The sequence below is a fragment of the Selaginella moellendorffii genome, unplaced genomic scaffold, assembly GCF_000143415.4.
Source record: "Selaginella moellendorffii unplaced genomic scaffold, v1.0 SELMOscaffold_21, whole genome shotgun sequence".
In the NCBI taxonomy this organism is placed as follows: domain Eukaryota; kingdom Viridiplantae; phylum Streptophyta; class Lycopodiopsida; order Selaginellales; family Selaginellaceae; genus Selaginella; species Selaginella moellendorffii.
Window position 1 is genome coordinate 1,420,001 of NW_003314282.1, and position 18,292 is coordinate 1,438,292.

At 47.6% G+C, this 18,292-nt stretch overlaps 7 protein-coding genes across 12 annotated transcripts; 3 read left to right on the plus strand and 4 right to left on the minus strand.

Annotated features, from left to right (window-relative positions):
* Positions 1-75: 75 nt before the first annotated feature.
* On the plus strand, positions 76-1,589 carry LOC9641683 (peroxiredoxin Q, chloroplastic). Its single transcript, XM_002973167.2, has 4 exons — positions 76-327; positions 444-581; positions 631-720; positions 1,247-1,589. Exons 1-4 carry the CDS (start codon positions 112-114, stop codon positions 1,463-1,465), a joined length of 663 nt encoding a protein of 220 aa, XP_002973213.2. The 5' UTR covers positions 76-111; the 3' UTR covers positions 1,466-1,589.
* LOC9638214 (protein argonaute 4A) lies at positions 1,449-5,452 on the minus strand. Of its 5 annotated transcripts, XM_024678364.1 has the most exons (22): positions 5,194-5,377; positions 4,756-5,138; positions 4,572-4,708; positions 4,418-4,521; positions 4,272-4,366; positions 4,058-4,217; positions 3,894-4,010; positions 3,730-3,837; positions 3,622-3,681; positions 3,440-3,574; positions 3,213-3,384; positions 3,034-3,149; positions 2,842-2,976; positions 2,683-2,786; positions 2,557-2,628; positions 2,439-2,502; positions 2,279-2,387; positions 2,151-2,224; positions 2,001-2,105; positions 1,908-1,939; positions 1,640-1,847; positions 1,449-1,583 (listed from the first exon to the last, which is right to left on the minus strand). In XM_024678364.1, the coding sequence occupies exons 1-22, from the start codon at positions 5,347-5,349 to the stop codon at positions 1,485-1,487; spliced, it is 2,745 nt and encodes a 914-aa protein (XP_024534132.1). In that variant the 5' UTR covers positions 5,350-5,377; the 3' UTR covers positions 1,449-1,484. The 5 variants fall into 5 exon arrangements, with proteins under 5 accessions (XP_024534132.1, XP_024534131.1, XP_024534135.1 ...); XM_024678363.1 differs by having other exon boundaries at positions 1,449-1,847; positions 5,194-5,452; XM_024678367.1 differs by having other exon boundaries at positions 1,449-1,847; positions 2,001-2,095.
* LOC9641684 lies at positions 5,362-6,301 on the minus strand. The gene is made up of 5 exons (XM_002973369.2): positions 6,078-6,301; positions 5,938-6,020; positions 5,724-5,873; positions 5,601-5,644; positions 5,362-5,528 (listed from the first exon to the last, which is right to left on the minus strand). Exons 1-5 carry the CDS (start codon positions 6,294-6,296, stop codon positions 5,416-5,418), a joined length of 609 nt encoding a protein of 202 aa, XP_002973415.2. The 5' UTR covers positions 6,297-6,301; the 3' UTR covers positions 5,362-5,415.
* Positions 6,301-8,968, minus strand: LOC9641685 (O-fucosyltransferase 34). Of its 2 annotated transcripts, XM_002973370.2 has the most exons (8): positions 8,074-8,966; positions 7,931-7,998; positions 7,755-7,843; positions 7,526-7,691; positions 7,172-7,461; positions 6,911-7,115; positions 6,696-6,853; positions 6,301-6,633 (listed from the first exon to the last, which is right to left on the minus strand). In XM_002973370.2, the coding sequence occupies exons 1-8, from the start codon at positions 8,369-8,371 to the stop codon at positions 6,384-6,386; spliced, it is 1,524 nt and encodes a 507-aa protein (XP_002973416.2). In that variant the 5' UTR covers positions 8,372-8,966; the 3' UTR covers positions 6,301-6,383. The 2 variants fall into 2 exon arrangements, with proteins under 2 accessions (XP_002973416.2, XP_024534136.1); XM_024678368.1 differs by having other exon boundaries at positions 7,931-8,968.
* A 255-nt stretch (positions 8,969-9,223) lies between these two features.
* On the minus strand, positions 9,224-11,206 carry LOC9641686 (monooxygenase 2). The gene is made up of 6 exons (XM_002973371.2): positions 10,819-11,206; positions 10,590-10,736; positions 10,431-10,499; positions 10,165-10,333; positions 9,880-10,108; positions 9,224-9,824 (listed from the first exon to the last, which is right to left on the minus strand). The coding sequence occupies exons 1-6, from the start codon at positions 11,112-11,114 to the stop codon at positions 9,271-9,273; spliced, it is 1,464 nt and encodes a 487-aa protein (XP_002973417.2). The 5' UTR covers positions 11,115-11,206; the 3' UTR covers positions 9,224-9,270.
* A 53-nt stretch (positions 11,207-11,259) lies between these two features.
* Positions 11,260-12,846, plus strand: LOC9641687 (methylsterol monooxygenase 2-2). Its single transcript, XM_002973168.2, has 7 exons — positions 11,260-11,417; positions 11,512-11,646; positions 11,806-11,951; positions 12,054-12,173; positions 12,228-12,440; positions 12,502-12,582; positions 12,652-12,846. The coding sequence occupies exons 1-7, from the start codon at positions 11,379-11,381 to the stop codon at positions 12,800-12,802; spliced, it is 885 nt and encodes a 294-aa protein (XP_002973214.2). The 5' UTR covers positions 11,260-11,378; the 3' UTR covers positions 12,803-12,846.
* A 4-nt stretch (positions 12,847-12,850) lies between these two features.
* LOC9638215 (protein YIPF6 homolog) lies at positions 12,851-13,918 on the plus strand. Its single transcript, XM_002973169.2, has 3 exons — positions 12,851-13,419; positions 13,492-13,566; positions 13,632-13,918. The coding sequence occupies exons 1-3, from the start codon at positions 12,913-12,915 to the stop codon at positions 13,890-13,892; spliced, it is 843 nt and encodes a 280-aa protein (XP_002973215.1). The 5' UTR covers positions 12,851-12,912; the 3' UTR covers positions 13,893-13,918.
* Positions 13,919-18,292: the final 4,374 nt, after the last annotated feature.

Consider the following 18,292-nt stretch of genomic DNA (forward strand, 5'->3'; position numbering starts at 1 on the left):
TTATCTTTAGTTCAATCTCGCAAGGCTATATAAAATCATGACCGTCCAACTGGAGAGCAATCCAACGGCCAATAAACCGCGAGGGCTTTGAAAGCAAAGAAGCCCAAAACCATGGCTTCTTCGTCAGCGGCTCCGCTCTGTGGAGGAGCAGTGCTCGCCGCCGCTGCGCCTCGCAAATCCCCGGCATTGTCCTCCTGCGCAGCGATTCTCCGGCCCCCATGCCTCGCCAGCTCGTCAATCGCCGCGGAATCCAGCTTGTTTCGCAGGGTTTGCGGCCTGGGAGTCGCGAAATCGCCGTCCAGGAGGCTTCTTTCCACGAGCTGCAAGGTAAGATGCCCGCATTGCGAGGATTTTCCCAAAAAAATTGCGAGTGCCAATCTTGGGATGGATGGATTCCTGAGAAGATTCATAGTGTAGGGCTCTGAGCAAGGGATTACGTGCAGCTGAGCCAGGGCGATGTTCTCCCCTCGTTCAATCTCAAGGACCAGGAGGGGCGAGTGGTGAATTCATCCAAGTTTAAGAACAAGCCCGTGGTCTTGTACTTCTATCCGGCCGATGAGTCGCCAGGATGCACCAAAGAGGTAGAAAAAAAATTAAAATCCTTGCCTTGTCTAATCTCTGATCGATCAGGCTTGCGCGTTTCGGGATTCTTACGATAAATTCAGGAAGGCTGGAGCGGAAGTGATTGGCATCAGTGCCGATACTCCAGAGTCTCACAAGGTACATTGCTTGATTCCCAGCTTCTTTCGTCTTCCAAGGTCTTAGAGATCTTAGAATTTGGACTGCTGGATTGGTTTTGTGTGAGAGTTTTTACGAGCTTTTCGAAGTGGTCACTGTGTGCTCGAAAGTTTCAAGATTGGATTGTGGTATACTTGGTTTTGAGAGAGCAACTTTGCTCGAAGCTTTTAGCTTTTGTGCTCGATAGTTTGAGATCTACCAAATTGGATTGTGGTATACTTGGTTTTGTGTTTCCATACTTAGTGTTCACTCAAGTTTGTTGATAGTTTCTGGCCAGCCGATCGAAGCTTTTAGTTTTTGTGCTCAAAAGTTTCAGAGATCTTCCAGTTTTGCGAGTTCCGTTGAGTCATTTGCTAAGAATTTTGTTCCCTAGAGATTGGATTGTGTTTCCAATCTTGGTGAGAGTATTTATGAGTTCTCTGATAGTTTCTGCCCAGCCGATCGAAGTATTTAGCTTTAGTGCTCCAAAGTTTCAGAGTTCTAACGTTGGATCTTTCGCTATTCGTAGGCATTCGCGAAGAAATACCGGCTTCCATTCACGCTGCTCACCGACGAAGGAAACAAGCTAAGAAAGGACTGGGGAATCCCCGGCGACTTCTTTGGCTCGCTGCCGGGAAGGCAAACTTACGTGATCGACAAAAAGGGTGTTGTGCGGCTCGTCTTCAACAACCAGTTCCAGCCCGAGAAGCACGCCATGGAGACGCTCAAGGTTCTCGAAAGCATGTAAAGAAAAGCCGCCATTCTTTTCATCGCACCTTCCCTTCTATATAAATATGTAAAACCCGATGTTGCTGTGGACTTCTCCACGCAGAAAATCTCTTGGAATGAAAAATTCCAAGCTTTGCCTGCTATAATCTCTCGCAGTGGAATGCTTTAGTAAAAAAAACGAGAAACTCTGTACCGCAGCGCGCGAGCTCTTTGATTCCTTCCTCTCTCCTAGACGAAGAACATAGTGTTGGCGACGTTGCCCTGGAGCTCTGGCAAAACCGGGGCCGGCGGTGCTGACTCTCTGGTAGCGGCGGATGAAAGTGACCCCGTCTCGGAGCCGTCCAGCGACATAAAGTTCTTCATTTTCTTCGCGGCCAGATGCGCGTAGTTGATCGGCGCAACTGCGACAGAGGAAAAAGAGATCAGGAAATCTGGTTTGCAAACTGGGACAAACTACTTACCCACTGATACTGCTGTCGTGCTCTTGACGTAGCTGCGTGAGCAAAACACACGAGTAAGTTTCGAGGTTTTCAAATTGCTGACAAGGTACTTACGTGTAGCACAGATTGTTGATGGTCATTTGGATCTCGTCCGGCGTGAAACCAATCTCGTCGTAGAGCACGATGTAGTGTGTCGGCCTGCTTGTTCCCTGGAACAAACTTTTCCAGTTACTATAGAACAGTGAAACGGTTTGCTGTGCTTACGAGCATGCCGAAGTGACTGCACAGGAAGAAGTCGAAATTCGTAGGATGTGCGACGTCGCGGTCCACAACGGTCCCTGCAATTGCAGTTTTTCCGAGCGTCACAAAGAGAAACTTGTTTGTTGACGTACCAGGTTCGACATTCTTTTTCTGCTGCCCCACCGGCAAGAAACGCGTATGGTGCCTTTTCTGTGCTACAACCAGAGTTATCTTCGGCCTGATGCCGAGACCTTCGCAAGTCTGGAAAGAATGGGATGGAGCGGCGTTGCTAGGATAGGTAAATGACAGTACCTTGATGATGTCTTGCAGTTCCCCGGTGAGGACGCTCTCAAACTGGGATTCACTCACTCCATCTCTGATTTAAAGTCATACAAATAATTAGCACACGGTTTGGGATAAGAGACCGAACCTGAACACAATCAATTGCTGAGGGTAGCAACCCTTCTCGCCCTGGAAGTTCTTAAAGTTCTTCAGGAGGCTCCTGCGAAAGAAAGAGATTAGATTCGCAATGATCAGGAAAAAAGGAATTACTCACTCCAGCATCGATGGAATGTTGGCGAACGCTTCCTGTTTTGCCGATTGCGCCATCACGCGAGCGGAGTACCTCGTAATCCTTGGCCAGTCAAAAGAGCCAACCATCTGCTTACCGAAAAGAACGATAAGGACGCAGGTACAAATCCCGACACCAACTTACAGCCGCGACCGACGGGGTGTGGGAAAATGGAGATCCATGCGACACGTCCATTCCCAAGATCATGGTTTGAGCATATGAAAGCTTTGGCAATTCTTTCTTAAATTCACTAGTTAAAACCGTGTTGTAGCCCCCTAACTGAACAACAAAAAAGATGTTAATTTGCCAACGCGTAACAAAGAAACAGAGACACACCTTTGCATTCATCTTCAAAACGACGTTCGTCAGGTATTGATTGTTGGGATTCCTCTGGGGCGCTATGCACTGGTTCGGAATTCCTTCTTTCGTCAAAAAGAGTCGTTTGAATGGCGCTGCACAGCAAAAGCAAACACTAGTTTGAGTTACAAGATATGCTGTAAACAAAATAAATGTACCGTAGGCATCCGATTCCTTGCTCGGAAGAAGACAGAGAACGAACCCCGGACGACGACCGGGATTAGGATTATTCTTCCGCATCTTGGCAACCATCATATCCACCCTTTCCCAACCTGGATGCTCAGAGAAGCTTGGATCTTCTACCAACACTAGACCGGGATTCTCAACAGCCTGCACAAAAAAACCGTGCTTTAGCCTCGTGACCAGACCAAAGTCTTCATCTCACCATGCCCTTCTGCACGCAACATTCCTTCAACTGGTTAGCAATCCGAGAAACGTCTTGATGGCTGAAAGGATTCTTTCTGCGGTTAAAGCAAACAACAATCCACTCCTTGACAGGAAGGGCAGCTCGGGCGACGGTCTGTAGCAGGAAAATTACGATAATGCTCAGGCTCGACGTTGGCTTACATCGCGGTTGTAGTTCCACCTCCCAGCCTGGACTGGTACGTCCCGGTGTCCAAACTTGAGCTGCAGAAGCATACATCAGAACGATGATATCGCGAAATAAGTCGTAACCAATGGCGCCGGAAGAACACGTCCTTGAACTGACATCATTTTGCTGTCAACCTTGACGTTGAGGGACTGCAATTCCACGCTTGAATTTGACAGTAGTTGCGTAATGCCCTGTAACCACCAAAAGTGAGGTTTCGATTCCGCCGGTTGTTTTGAGTAAAACGAACCGAGTTGATCACATTAGCACGATCACTCGGCAGCAGTCGTGCTTGGTCAAGGTGCCTGCGAATCTGATTCCCGCTCAGTTTTCTTTTATACCGTTGTCCAGGCAGAATCGAACAGAACTGCAACCTCTCTTTTAAAAAAACTTATCGATGGACACCATGTTTACCTCCATCGGTACATAAACTGCTCGCGTGGCTTTCCCTACGTTGACACAGTGCAAATTGGGGAATTGCAAGGTTTCGTTGTATCTAGCTTGATAGTACTGAAGAACTGTCGTTGAATTCAGTCTAAACGTGCCATCGGCTCCTTTCTCTTTCAATTCAAACCTGTAAAGTCGAGCACTTCATAACGCCAATCAAGAAGCTAAGGACAGTGATTACCTTTGAGAGGATGCTGGTTCATCGCTAAAACCGAATATTTTGTGCCTCGTCTTAGTGTAAACTTGCACCACGATTCCCTTCAGCACTCTCTTCGCCTGCACAAATATCAAGAACTAGTTGACGAAAAGCGATGTCATCAGACATACCCGGGTCAAGTGATCGGCACGAATGCCTCCTGGAGATGTATCGAAATACTCCGCAAGAAATTCGTGCACCAACTGGGGCTTGATGACGATTGTTGTCGACGGATCTGCTTTGACAAGCATTAAGAAAATGTAAAAGAACTCTTTTGCAACTTACCCAAGTTCAGTGATAATCCCAGAGAACAAGGTCGGAAGCTAGCGTGGTAGCCACTCCAGCTTTCCACCCCTTCTCCAACATCTTTTACTGGACCAAGGGACTGATGAAAGTAGCTCTCACGCAGTAAAACGTACTCCCTGCCAAACAAGAGATGGTCTTTGACGAGAAGAAACGCTATTCATACCTTCTGGCGGCTTGTTCGCGAACAAGAACGTCAAGGACCCTCAATGCATCTTGCGCCCGAGACAAATGAAGATCTTCCTTCCTCATAAGGATGCCCAAGTCCACTTTGGTTGAGAACTTGATCCTCACCATGTAAGAGCTGGCATCCGCTCTTCTCTTTTTCGCGGGGCCCCCAGACGAGGAAGATGCTCCCATTGCTTTGTCGAGCGTGACTTCCATTTCCTTGTCGCCGAAAGAGAGATCGCCGAGCACGTACGCCGTATTCTCTCCGTCAAAAATGAGTTTTTTTCCAAGCTCGGCCCGGACCTTGTCCATTACTCGGCGGTTCGCCCCTTTCTCGACGAGAACCTTGTCGTTGGGATCATCAGCATATGATATCTTCACCTGCACAATGCTGGGTCAGCAGCCAGAGAGAGAGAGGAAAAGAAAGAACACTCACGTTGTATTGCGCTACATCCATTCCTCGAGAGAGCGTCACGGCAAAATGGTTACAGGTGAGGCGGACAGGCGTTCCCTGTTGGCCATAACCCGGCCTCCTCATCGGCTGAGCTCCTGTGGAAGACGAAGAAGAAGCGCTTGCTTTTGCGCTCGCCATCGAAGAGGATGGTTGCCTTAACCCTGAGGGCAAAAATTTATACTACCTAGGTACCGATTTTTATGATCAACGGAAAGAAGGCGTCAGAAGCTCGATAAATGCCGTCAGCAGTGAGATGTCCCATGTTTCCTTGTGCGATGCAACGAAACCATCATCGTTGAGGGTGTATGTGGTTGTTCCTAGAATGAACCAAAAAAAAAACAAAAAAAAACGCAGCAAATCCAAGAAAAAATCTAGGAAAGATTTCTTACCTTCGTAAGCTGCAATGTGGGGTTTCCAAGGAAGTTTGAGCGACCTGGATAGCGATCCAAGCAGTAAAGTATCCGGAAATGATTATAAGAAAGCTTTTAAAGCTTTTAAAGTTCTATACATACCCTTGGAGCCTCCATTTCGCCTCGATTGTGGTCGGGCTTGTCACGTGGATTTCCAAGAGCTCGTGCTTGGAGTCGCTCGGATCGAACAGCGATTTCACTGCCGCAACGTAGGAATCCACACCTTGGACATTCGTAGTTGGATCGATGAATCTAAAAAAGTTTTACTATGGATGATTGCGAGCAATGGCTAGAAAAGAAATTGCGAAGAAATTACCGGCAATCTTCGCTGTAGATGCTCCTGGTGAGATCACCAGTCACGTAATACTGCCTGTCCTCGATGTCTTGGCGGATAATTTGCTAAAGAATCATCAATCTCAGGGAAGATTTCCAGGAAATCCAAGCAAGAACACTGACCTCGATCTCGTCAACGGCGAAATGCCGCCGCCGATCTCCCTCGCTCGCAAGAAGAACCGGCGGGGCAAATCCAAGAAGCACGATCGGCGAGATTACAAGCTGGCGCCTCCCCGTGAGCATCATCCGCGGCCTCCGCCGCGAGGATTTCTCGCGCGGCAGCGGCGGAACGCAGCCATTCTTGCCGGCGCCATAGCCAAGCGCGACGAACAATGGCGCCATAACATTTAAAGAAAATCCCCACAGAGGAGAACACCTTTTATTCGACTCCTACTATACAAGAATATACCATAGGCGAAAAAATGGTTATCAATCGGTGGCGCTCAAATCCGATGAAGGCTTGCAGAGACACTCGTGAGGATTGGAGTAAAAGTAGTCCTCTTCTTTCGGCCTGTCTGGAAACACTCGTCGTCTCTTCGGCATTCCCATCCGGAACTTATGAGCTTGTTTGATGGCGATGGAGAATTCATCCCAGGAGATGGCACCATCTCTCAGCTGATCCACCAGGTCGATTATAACTTTGCGATCCAGCTGCACAGTCTTGCGGAATCCAAGATACCTGCAAAACGAGCCAACTCCTTGGCTGTGAATCCTCAGAGTTTCCAGAGAAAAAGAAGTTACCTCCGGTGTCCTTCGGCAACTTTGGCCATGTTTCCATCGTACGTAGGGACGAAAACATCGCTCTCCAGTGAGACGAGATAATCCAGCGCTGCCATTTGCGAGGAATGGTTGTAAAACGGCCTGAGCTCCGCCGGAGTCAATAGCATCTCCTTGCGAACCTGGAGCGCAAGTCACACACTGTGAGCAGAGAACCAATACTTTAACGAGGGACTCACAATGTTTGGAAAGGCTGCTTGTAAGGCCAGCATCCTCCGTTGGCTGCCGTAAATCTCCCCAGCAGCAATATAAAGTTGCGTGCTGTTGCTGTATCCCAGAGCTCGCAAAACCAATGCGGTCTCTTCCGGAGTCAGTGGACAAAGCCCGTCTTTTCGTTTTTGCTCCGAGTTTATGACCTTTTCTTTCCACCACGGAAATGCATACCTGTGAACCGGAATAATATGAGCGCCGTATGAACTTTCAAGATAAGAATGCATCACCTCATTGTAGTAAGTTCCTCCGCTTCAGAGTTCGTGCATCCGTGCGTGCAACCGGAAAATGCGAGCATATCCATCTCATATCTCAAGTGGAGAACCAGGAAAGGTCCCTTTGATCGTAGAATCTTGACGAGCTTTTGCCCGAGTGCCATGATTTTGGGTGTGAAACGAAGAGCGTGATAATTGACTCTGCATCTCAGCAATTGCATGTCCGAGGGAAGCCCATTGTTTGCTAGACGAGCATCAGTTCGGTTCAAGCGAATAACCTTTTGCTTACGAACTAAAGGAAGGATCTGCGCCAGGGACAAAAAAGTGATCAGTCAAGAAAACAAACGAAACAGGCAAGGAAATCGAGACCTGCTTATCGTAGTACGTCTCATTTGACCAGCTAATCGGCGCAAGCGTGAAAATGCTCTTATTCTCTACTAAACGATCGAATTTAGACGGAAGCTTTTTTACGATCTTGACTTGATCCCTCAGCGAGAAGATGAAATTGTCTACGTCAAAAATGTCATCAAAATTGCTGCAAGAGAGAGACAAGCAATTGCTTCATCAGCGCCAACTTGAACTAGAATTCTATAGCCACCTGGGATCGGCCCAAAACGACGTTTTGTCAAGCTCCGGAACCACCAAAGTCACGTTCAAGCGCCTGGCAATCGTGACCATGTCACAGATCTACATCAGCAAGAAGAACACGAATAAGCTCACAAGAGAACAAAAACGAGAGAAAAATTAAAACGCATAGAATCAATCTCCACCTACAGCAGCTCGCATTTGATTAAGTCCTCCATTGCAAGAAACCATCAGGTAGCCATTGTTTTTATATATTCCTGGAACCACAAAGAGCACAAGACTATAAGCAAGATCAAGAAAGAAAAAAGAAACAAAGAAGAGGAAACACTCACTCTGTGGCGGATAGATTGGAACAATGGGTGACACGCTCTCCTTCTGCTCGTTGCAAGACGATCGCCCCCCAAGCAATCGAGGACGCCATAGCTCGCCCAGAGCAGTGAGCTGGATGATACACGTCCACAGCAAGATGCTAGTGCTCGCTCGCAGTAGCCACACATTGATGCGTGATCTCGGTAGCATCGGAAACCTCAGCTTCCCCTTGTGATGATCAGCCGGCGGCCTCATCTGGCCAGATTCGGCGCTCCTCCTTCCATTCAGATCCCTGCATGTCACGGCAATCCCCTTGAGCATTGCCAAGACCCAATCCTCCTCCTCGCTATCAACGACGCCGACGACCTCTTCTTCCACTCAATCCGATCCAGCTGACGACGAATTCGCGGCCGGGAGAGCACTGTGGCGAAGAATCGGTCCACGAGACACATGAATCGCGCAGCTTAAATAAACTGCCCGGATCGATCAAGAAGAGCGCAATGCAGGAGCCGATACGCGGATCCCAGCCATCGCCGCGGCTGGAAAGAAGGCATCGGCTGTTCCAGATGGCCGCATTTCCCCTCCAACGCCAGGGAATCACCAAGAAGAACAGACCCTAGCCGAAAGCTTGGCGCTACCTCTGCCGCGTAAACCCTAGCAGCGCGATCCTTCCACCATACCCGCAGCACTACTTTTAAGTAAGATCTGGAGCTCCTTTGCCCTATTTTGGAGCTCGATTAGCTTAGCATCCAAGAAATCGCTCGTCTAGAGCTCGCTCTCCGTGCGATCGTCGCGATTCCGGCATCGCTATGGCCGACCTCGCAACCACAGACACAATGGATCATCGGATCACTCGCTCCTCGTTGTATCGATTTCCATTCAATTCAGACACGGGAATTTTGACGGGCAGCTCACGGGCCAGCACCACCCTTCACCTGACGGGCCCAAATCCAACGGCCTCAAACACCACCACTTGTCATAATCGCCCACTCCCCATGTCATAATCTCTTCCTTTTTTTGTTGAGATTCCCACGTCAGAATGACAAGTGGCAGGAAAAGGAGATATTCGTACCTTTTCGTACCAAATCTAATCCTATTGTCACTAAGCATTTGCGACAATAGTGTAATTAATCTATTGTCACAGCTATTGTCACTACGCATTTGCGACAAGAGTTCACGAGCTATTGTCACTAAGCATTTGCGACGATAGTTTATTGATTTTAGCTTGGGATCGGTAGCTCTCCACAGTCATATAGAGTGTGCTTTAGAAACCTGTCTGGCTGTAGAGCAACCTTGACACCAAATGAGTCGCGAGCGTAGATCACAGGCCAGAGCTCGAGCATCGAAAGAAATCCAATGAAGAACGACTTAACTGTGAGTGGGAAGAAGCGATACCATCGCTGCTTGGCGTAAGCATCCAGAGCACACTTGATGTTGGTGTCCATGTCCTCGGCGTTCATGCTTTTCCTCGCAAACACTGCGTTGTAGAGCTCTCGAGCGAGGATGACACCGTCTTCCAAGGCGAGGCAGCCGCCTTGGCCCAGGTTTGGAGTGATAGGATGGAGCGCGTCTCCTGCCAGAGTTACTCCGTCAGCAGCCAGCGAGGGACTTACGAGCGGGAGCGACCATCGGTGCCGGAGGGCGCTCCGAGTGACCGTGTGATTGGGAGAGTTTTCGATGAGGCTGGAGAACTCCTCGAGGTTTTTCTTGCACCAGCTCTTGAGGTGCTCGAGAGCTTCTTGTTTCAACACATCTGGCTCCACCTTTCGCACAACTGGAAGAATAAAATCTCAGAACTTATGAAACGGTGTCTCAAAACTACAACATACCTGCTGATGAAGACTTGAAACACACGAACCAGTAAACTTTGGTCGAAGAGATTGGAACGACGCCTGCTCGAGTTCCTCGTCCCAGAAACTGTAGCAGCATTGGACCGTAATCGTGTCCCGCTGGATAGTCGGCAACGCCGCGTATTGCACACTGTCCTACAAAACGTGGTTCCTTGACACCCAAGGACTTTGCAACTTCCGACCTGACGCCGTCACATCCTACAAGAACCTGGATCAATATGAATCCCACTGGAAAAAATTGGATGGAATCCAACGACACCTTACCTTACTGGCAATAATAGTTCCATCCTCGAGCTCGACTTCGTTGTAAGTTTTCTTGGTGCCTTTACGTACATTGACAACTTTGGACTTAAATCGAATGGTTCCGGCAGGCAACGGCTTTGCCAGTGCTTCTAGCAGCGCACCCCTTTCGATCGCTCGGACCTCGTTCAGCCTGGCAAGCCAGAAAAAATTTGAAAGTGATGAGACAACCTCTGCACAGATTCGCAAAGCCAGGCACGAGCAACACTTACAAGTCAGAAAAAACTCACCCGCCCCTCGAGCAATTCCCAAAGCTTAGATGGTGGATCACTTTGCCTTGAAGAGACACGACGTGGGAACTGCGACGAAAGAAAAAAGTAGCGAAAAAGTTTCTGTGAGCTGATAGCTAGAACAAGTTCCTCCAATGAAGAAGAAACCAAGATCATTACCCAGCAAGGAGATAGTATTGGTTACGCAATTCTTCGCCAACTCCGAGTACGTCAAGAGCTCGCCAAGCGTTCCTCCAAATCGTTAAAGCTGTTCCACCAGCTCTTAAATCGCTAGCTTTCTCGAGAACAAGAGTTTGCAGCCCAAGCCTGGCACAAAAGAGGAAAAGTATGAGAGGCATCGCATGGGGCGCTAGAAACAAAGACACACGACAGAAAGAATTTAAAGTACCTTTGGAAGGCCAAAGCCGCTGCCAATCCAGCAACCCCTGCGCCAACGATGACGATCATGTGTACCTCATTCACGGATTGCCCTGCGCCGCTGGCATCCTCCGCCGGTCGATCGGCGGCGGCGCCGCTAACTCTGACACGAATCGATCTCCGCGTGAAAGAAGATCTCGATCGAAATGACAGCGATGCGGCACCCGCGGAGGAGAAAGACGAAACCCTAGCGTCAGCGCCACCGCTACGGAGGAAAGGAGACGAAGGCGATGGAATCTGGGCGGCCATAGCCATCGCATTCGCCATAGCGCTCTCTCCCGCCACTGATTTTCGTTTTGCCACGTGGCAGTGCTCACGGGCGAGATTCCCCCAAGATGCCTATTTTTTAATTGTCTGTCCACGTGGCATCCGGGACACAAAGCGAAGGATGGATGATCTTTGTGTGCCGTAATTGTTAGGGTTTGCGAGAGATCTCTGCGCGTTCTCCCTGGATCTGTGCGCGATGGAGCGCCTCTGCGAGGAATTCCCTTGAGGAAACCACTGTGTGACGGACGAGCGCTGGAAAGAGCGATGGCGGCACCGTCTTCTTGGCTGGAATCCGCTTGGCAGGTATCTTCTTTTCCTTCCGGATTGCATGCCATTCCAATGTAGGCGCTTGGAGTTCGCGAAATCTGATGCGAGATCTCTCTTGTTCTTGCTCCAGTACTTAATCGACAACTATAGCGAACTCCAGCTTGTCACCATTGGGAGCTTTGTTCTTCACGAATTCGTCTTCTTCTCCTTTGGCCTGCCCTATCTCTTCATGGAGATTGCTGGCCTGCGAAAGTATAAGATCCAGGTTCGCTATTCCTCCTCTTGTGTTTACTCTCGAGAGTTTTTTTCTGTTTAAACATGCTTTAGAACTATAGAACTAGTTTTAACTAACTAACGTCATTTTCTAGAGCGTGGATTCATCTCTAGGAAGGATTCTTCATTGACAAAGATGTTTGTCTTGTAGAACAAAGTCAACACTTACGCCGCGCAAGTGAAATGCCTTGTGAGGCTGCTGTTCTATCACACTTGCGTGAATCTTCCGCTGATGGGAGCCTCGTATCCAATTTTCAAGTACATGGGCTTTACAAGCAAGCTGCCTTTGCCTTCATGGTAAGACCCGGTATGTGATAGCAAAGTTTCTCGTGTTTTTTTTTTACTTTTCTTCGCGTCAAAAAGAAATGAAACAAAAGGATTGACTTCCTGTTGCTGCAGGAAGACGGTCGTGTTCCAGATCCTCTCCTACTTCATCCTCGAGGACTTTATCTTCTACTGGGGCCACCGAGTTCTTCACACCAAGTGGCTGTACAAGCATGTCCACTGTGTTCATCACGAGTAAGTTTGCTCCTTCAGTTTTTGACTTACCATCTCTTTTCCTGTTCTTGATAGATATGCTACTCCATTCGGTCTCACGTCGGAGTACGCTCATCCTGCAGAGATCCTGTTCCTGGGCTTTGCAACGATTTTCGGACCAGCTATAACAGGCCCTCATCTCTTCACGCTCTGGCTCTGGATTAGCCTTCGCGTTTTGGAGACCATTGAAGCACACTGCGGCTATGATTTCCCCTGGAGCCCCTCCAAGTTTCTTCCTCTCTATGGCGGGTAAGATCACGCAGCTCCATTTTCCTTTCTTTGTGCGATCTTACTGTGCGCTCTCTCGCAGCGCGGAGTTTCACGACTACCACCACAGGCTTCTCTACACCAAGTCCGGAAACTACTCCTCGACATTTACTTACATGGATTGGTACGCGCTCTAAGATCTTCGTTTTCTTCTCTAGTGTGGTGTGGGTGTGACCTTCGATCTCTTTGGCAGGATTTTTGGCACGGATATTGGCTATCGAAAGCTCAAAGCGCTCAAAGAGATGGGCGACGAGATCCCTGAGCCAGTGGTGGCGATCGACGAGCATTTGACCAATGGAAAATGTGAGAACGATCAAAGCAAACAAAGCCTTCTTTGCGACTAGACTATGTAATCTCCTTTTATTAAAGTCTTCAGGAATTAGGGTTCTTTGGATTCTTAAGCCCTAGCGCGCGCGATACCAATCGATCGATCTAGATCTGCGGGAGCTGGATCATGGCCGACATCGAGAAGATCCCGCTCCACGCGTCGTCGCAGTCCGACATCGACGAGATCGAGAATCTCTTCCAGATAAGTGTCCAGCCCGCGGCGCCGGTAGATTCCAGCTCCAGGAGGCCGCCGAGCCCGCCGCGCGCCACAATTCCAGTCACGCCAGTGGCATCGGCAGCGAAATCCAAAGGAGCTCCTCCTCCTCCTCCTCCTCCGCCGCCTCCTCCGTCATATCCAGCGGCCAATCTCAATGCCTCCTCTTCCTCCGAGACCTCTCCAGCGATGATGACGGGATTTGGGGGCGGCCCCGGCTATGACACTCTCACGGAGCCAGTGTGGGAGACGCTCAAGCGCGATATCAACCAGGTGTTTGAGAACCTCAAGAATGTGGTGTTTCCAAATCCATACCGCAAGGACGCTGGCAAGGCGCTGAAGGATTGGGATCTCTGGGGGCCATTCTTCTTCATCATTTTCCTCGCAACCGTTCTCTCCTACTCGGCCTCCGCGGATCGGGTAAGATTTTCGCTGCTTCTTTCCTCTCGATCCAAAGGCTTGGTGCTCATGATCTTTTCTCTCGTGTTCCAGGCCAAAGTTTTCGCGACCGTCTTCGCGGTTCTCTCCGCCGGAGCGGTGGTTCTCACAGTGAACGTAGTCTTGCTGGTAAGTTCTCTCCATTGTTTTCGAGCTCCAGTGACCGAGTGATGGATCCCGCGATGGATTTGCAGGGTGGCAGCATCATCTTCTTCCAGAGCTTGAGCGTGCTGGGCTACTGCCTCTTCCCGCTGGCTGTTGGAGCGGCGATTTGCATGGTCCGAGACAACAAGCTGTTTAGAAGCGTGGTGGTGCTCGTCACGGTGGCGTGGAGCTCCTGGGCGGTGTATCCTTTCATGAGCTCCGCTGTGCCGGGTAGCCGGAAGGCGCTGGCCATCTATCCGGTGTTCCTCTTGTACGTGTCCTTGGGCTTTTTGGTCTTGGCCAATAACTGATGCGATAGAGAAAATTTTCCCACGCGTTCTAGGGCTACCACCTTTTATATTCTTTACTTTTAACCTTTTACCGGTTATCTTGAATGCTTCGTAATCCCGGTTTCTTGGAAACACACATTTTTTGAGCAAAAGATTGTGTGTAAACGAAAACACAGAGAAAAAGGAGAGAGATTACAGGCATCCTCCCTAAATGCTCTACTAAAACACTAGAAAATTGGCGTGCACAAATGTATTCCTAGGAATATTTTCACCCTTTATTCTATGGTGATTTATCACAAAGTGGAACTTAAATTTTTCATATACCACATGTTACATGCCACATGCAATATATTATGTGTCTAAGGTGGAACTCAAACCACTAAACAAGGATAAGCACACAAACAAGAGTTAGACTATGCCTTAAGTTAGTCAACCACACGGCAAGTTTAAGCATTCTTCCAGCCTGAAATGAAGCATGTATAGCTCTTTGTGTTCTTGTTGCCAAAACTCCACCTGGTGGCGCATGGCACGAATTCAGCTGATAGATTACAACGGGAAAGGCTAGAAGAAACAGTCTTATTTGAGTTTCTTGATTTCTTTCTTTTTCTTATCTAACTGTTTATGCGAGCAATCGATGAAGCTTGCCTTGTCTTGTTGCTTGGTAAAATTCTGATGAGATTTAACAAGATTTTAGCGGGATTGTAGATTCCAAGCGATGCGAAGTACTTAAAATTGCTTTTGGGGTTGCAAGGTTTTTCTTCGAGCACTCCATAGTACTGCAGTCACGTTTTGGCACCCGGAGAAGAACCAGCCGAGGAAAACAACAAAATTATCATCTGTAGATGAATCCCGTAACTTGTTAAATGCAAAGGATGGCTCAGCCTTAAATCGGTGGAATTCAAGAGCCTGTAGACAGCTTATTGTGTACTCCGAAAATTCACGGACAGCGAACAGTGTGGAAGTAAGAAAATCGAAGTACCTGATACAGGAATGGGGGGACAATCGAATGTGCTAGCTGTGACGATCTCTAGCCCATTGCTGGTGCGAGTCTATTCAAATAGCATGTTCTAGTTGTAAACAAGTTCTTGCATTAGAAAATACTTTAAAAAACAAGAGATCGTGTAAACACTGTATGACGCAGTCTTCAAATTACCCCTATATAAACCAGACCATTCCATTGGCAAAATCATTCTTCATACTTCAGCTCCTCATTACAGCATTCTTTCTAACATAGTCGAATGGAGTCTTCTCTCAAGCTCTTTTCTCTTCTTGCTATTCTTCTTGTGATCTTTCTTGGCTCCTCCAGCTGCGCCAAGAACGACAACTGCAATGGCTCTGGATTCTGTGGATCTCGCGTCAACCAGGCCGATTGCCGGCGAGCAATCTCTCGCTACACCGACGGAACAATCTACAATGGCTTCACTTCTCGTGTTTCTGGCCAATGCACCGCAATTTTCAGGTGCGATGGCAACTATCCATCCGTGAGTGGGGCAGTTCTCAAGCAGCAGTTTCTCCATGTGTATGACAACCAGCCTTGCCGACTCTGCGGAAGCCATGCATTCGACGGGGGCAATTGCGAGGCCACACTGAATTATTGTGCGAATTGCAGGGACTCTGGAAATCCCAACGCTGTGGAGAACTGAAGCTAGGCTTTGGACATGTTTCAAATAAAAGGATTGACAATAATTTGCTGTGCAAGTGTTTGCAGTGTTGTTAGTGTTTGCTTTTTATTCGCTGTAACCCCCCAAATGCTGAATGACAACTTCAAGCTCCACAATGAGCTTTGAACTTGATTGATAAACTTCTTTTGATTTGAAGCAGTGAGTATACTTTCTGTTTTGTGAGCGGAGACCGTCGCTGCACAGCCATTAAAGCGATGATCTTCACTGGGAGTCAAGTAAAACAGAAGTCAAAGTTTAATTGACTCGCTAGAACTTGAAAAAAGTGTTGTATGCATGGACTTGGAGCCACCTACGCCCGATCATTCCAGATAACGCTTGCATCCTCTGTATTACCGCGGCTGCTGGCACAGAGTGTCGATTGCGATATTTGATATGCACTGCATGGCTGTGAGAATTTGGTTGCTTGAATTGTCCAACTAGTTCCGGTGAGAAACGTAATGCAGCGTCTCACCATATTATAATTTAACTGCTGCAATTTGCCCAGCTTTTTGGCAAGACCACCTTGACTTGGTAGTCAGTCTTCACTAACTGAAACTTGTTACGTGTTGTACTTGGAAACTACCAGCATTACAAGTTTGACATGCTCCATACAGGCGCACCAATGAAGCTGAATCCATATTTGTTATAACATTTTTTTAGCAAAAAATTGTGCGCAAACGAAAACACAGAGAGAAAGGAGAGAGATTTGACGATTGGTTAGTCTCGGCCAAACACACTGTCGAGCGTTACCGGTATCCTCCCTAAACGCTCTACTAAACACTCACAAACGTATTCCTAGGAACACACACGACAAGTTCGAGCGTTCTTCCAGCCTGAAATGAAGCACGTATAGCTCTTTGTGTCCTTGTCACCAAAACTCCACCTGGTGGCGCATGGCACGAATTCAGCTGATAGATTACAACGGGAAAGGCTAGAAGAAACAATCTTATTTGAGTTTCTTGATTTCTTTCTTTTTCTTATCGGACTGTTTATGCGAGCGATCGATGAAGCTTGCCTTGTCTTGTTGCTTGGTAAAATTCTGATGAGATTTAACAAGATTTAAGCGGGATTGTAGATTCCAAGCGATGGGAAGTACTTAAAATTGCTTTTGGGGTTGCAAGGTTTTTCTTCGAGCACTCCATACTGCGGTCACGTTTGGCACCCGGGGAAGAACCGGGGAAGAACTTGTTAAATGCAAAGGATGGCTCAGCCTTAAATCGGTGGAATTCAAGAGCCTGTAGACAGCTTATTGTGTACTCCGAATTCACGGACAGCGAACACTGTGGAAGTAAGAAAATCGAAGTACCTGATACAGGAATGGGGGGACAATCGAATGTGCCATGCTGGTGCGAGTCTATTCAAATAGCATGTTCTAATTGTAAACAAATTCTTGCATTAGAAAATACTTTAAAAATTAGGAGATCGTGTAAACTCTGTATGACGCAGTCTTCAAATTACCCCTATATAAACCAGACCATTCCATTGGCAAAATCATTCTTCATACTTCAGCTCCTCATTACAGCATTCTTTCTAACATAGTCGAATGGAGTCTTCTCTCAAGCTCTTTTCTCTTCTTGCTATTCTTCTTGTGATCTTTCTTGGCTCCTCCAGCTGCGCCAAGAACGACAACTGCAATGGCTCTGGATTCTGTGGATCTCGCGTCAACCAGGCCGATTGCCGGCGAGCAATCTCTCGCTACACCGACGGAACAATCTACAATGGCTTCACTTCTCGTGTTTCTGGCCATTGCACCGCAATTTTCAGGTGCGATGGCAACTATCCATCCGTGAGTGGGGCAGTTCTCAAGCAGCAGTTTCTCCATGTGTACGACAACCAGCCTTGTCGACTCTGCGGAAGCCATGCATTCGATGGGGGCAATTGCGAGGCCACACTGAATTATTGTGCGAATTGCAGGGACTCTGGAAATCCCAACGCTGTGGAGAACTGAAGCTAGGCTTTGGACATCTTCCAAATAAAAGGATTGACAATAATTTGCTGTGCAAGTGTTTGCAGCATTGGTAGTTTTCGTTTTCATTTTCAGTTTATTCGCTGTAACCACCCCAAATGTTGAATGACAACTTCAAGGTCCACAATGAACTTTGAACTTGAATGTTAAACCTCCTTTTGATTTAAAGCAGTGAGTATACTTTCTGTTCTATGTGAGCAGAGACCCTAGAAGCTTTTTTTTGTGGAAAGTTCGTTCGCTGCAGAGCCATTAAAGCGATGATCTTCACTGGGAGAGAGAAAAGGTAATAGAGTGTCAAAGTTTATTTGACTTGCTAGAACTGGAAAAACGTGTTGATTATACATGGACTTTAAATAATATTGCGATATTCGATATGCACTGTATGGCTGTGAGAATTTTGTTGCTTGAAAAATCCAACTAGTTCCGGTGACAAACGTAATGCAGCGTCTCACCATATTACTGCAATTTGTCCAGCTTTTGGCAAGACCACCTTGACTTTGTAGTCAGTCTTCACTATCTGAAACTTGTTACGTGTTGTATTTGGACACTACCAGCATTACAAGACCAGCATTACAAGTTTAGCATTACAAGTTCAGCATTACAAGCACCAATCAAGCTGAATCCAAGGGTAGTGGATTTAAAGTATTATTGATTTATACTTATGTTAAAGGTCGTTGAGCACCCTCAAGTAAATTAAAAAGAATATTTTTAAATTTAGTTTTTCACTATACATTTCATGAATCGGCGACTTGCACGCCCAGATCAATCGGAGCAGCTCGAGCTGGAGCACATCT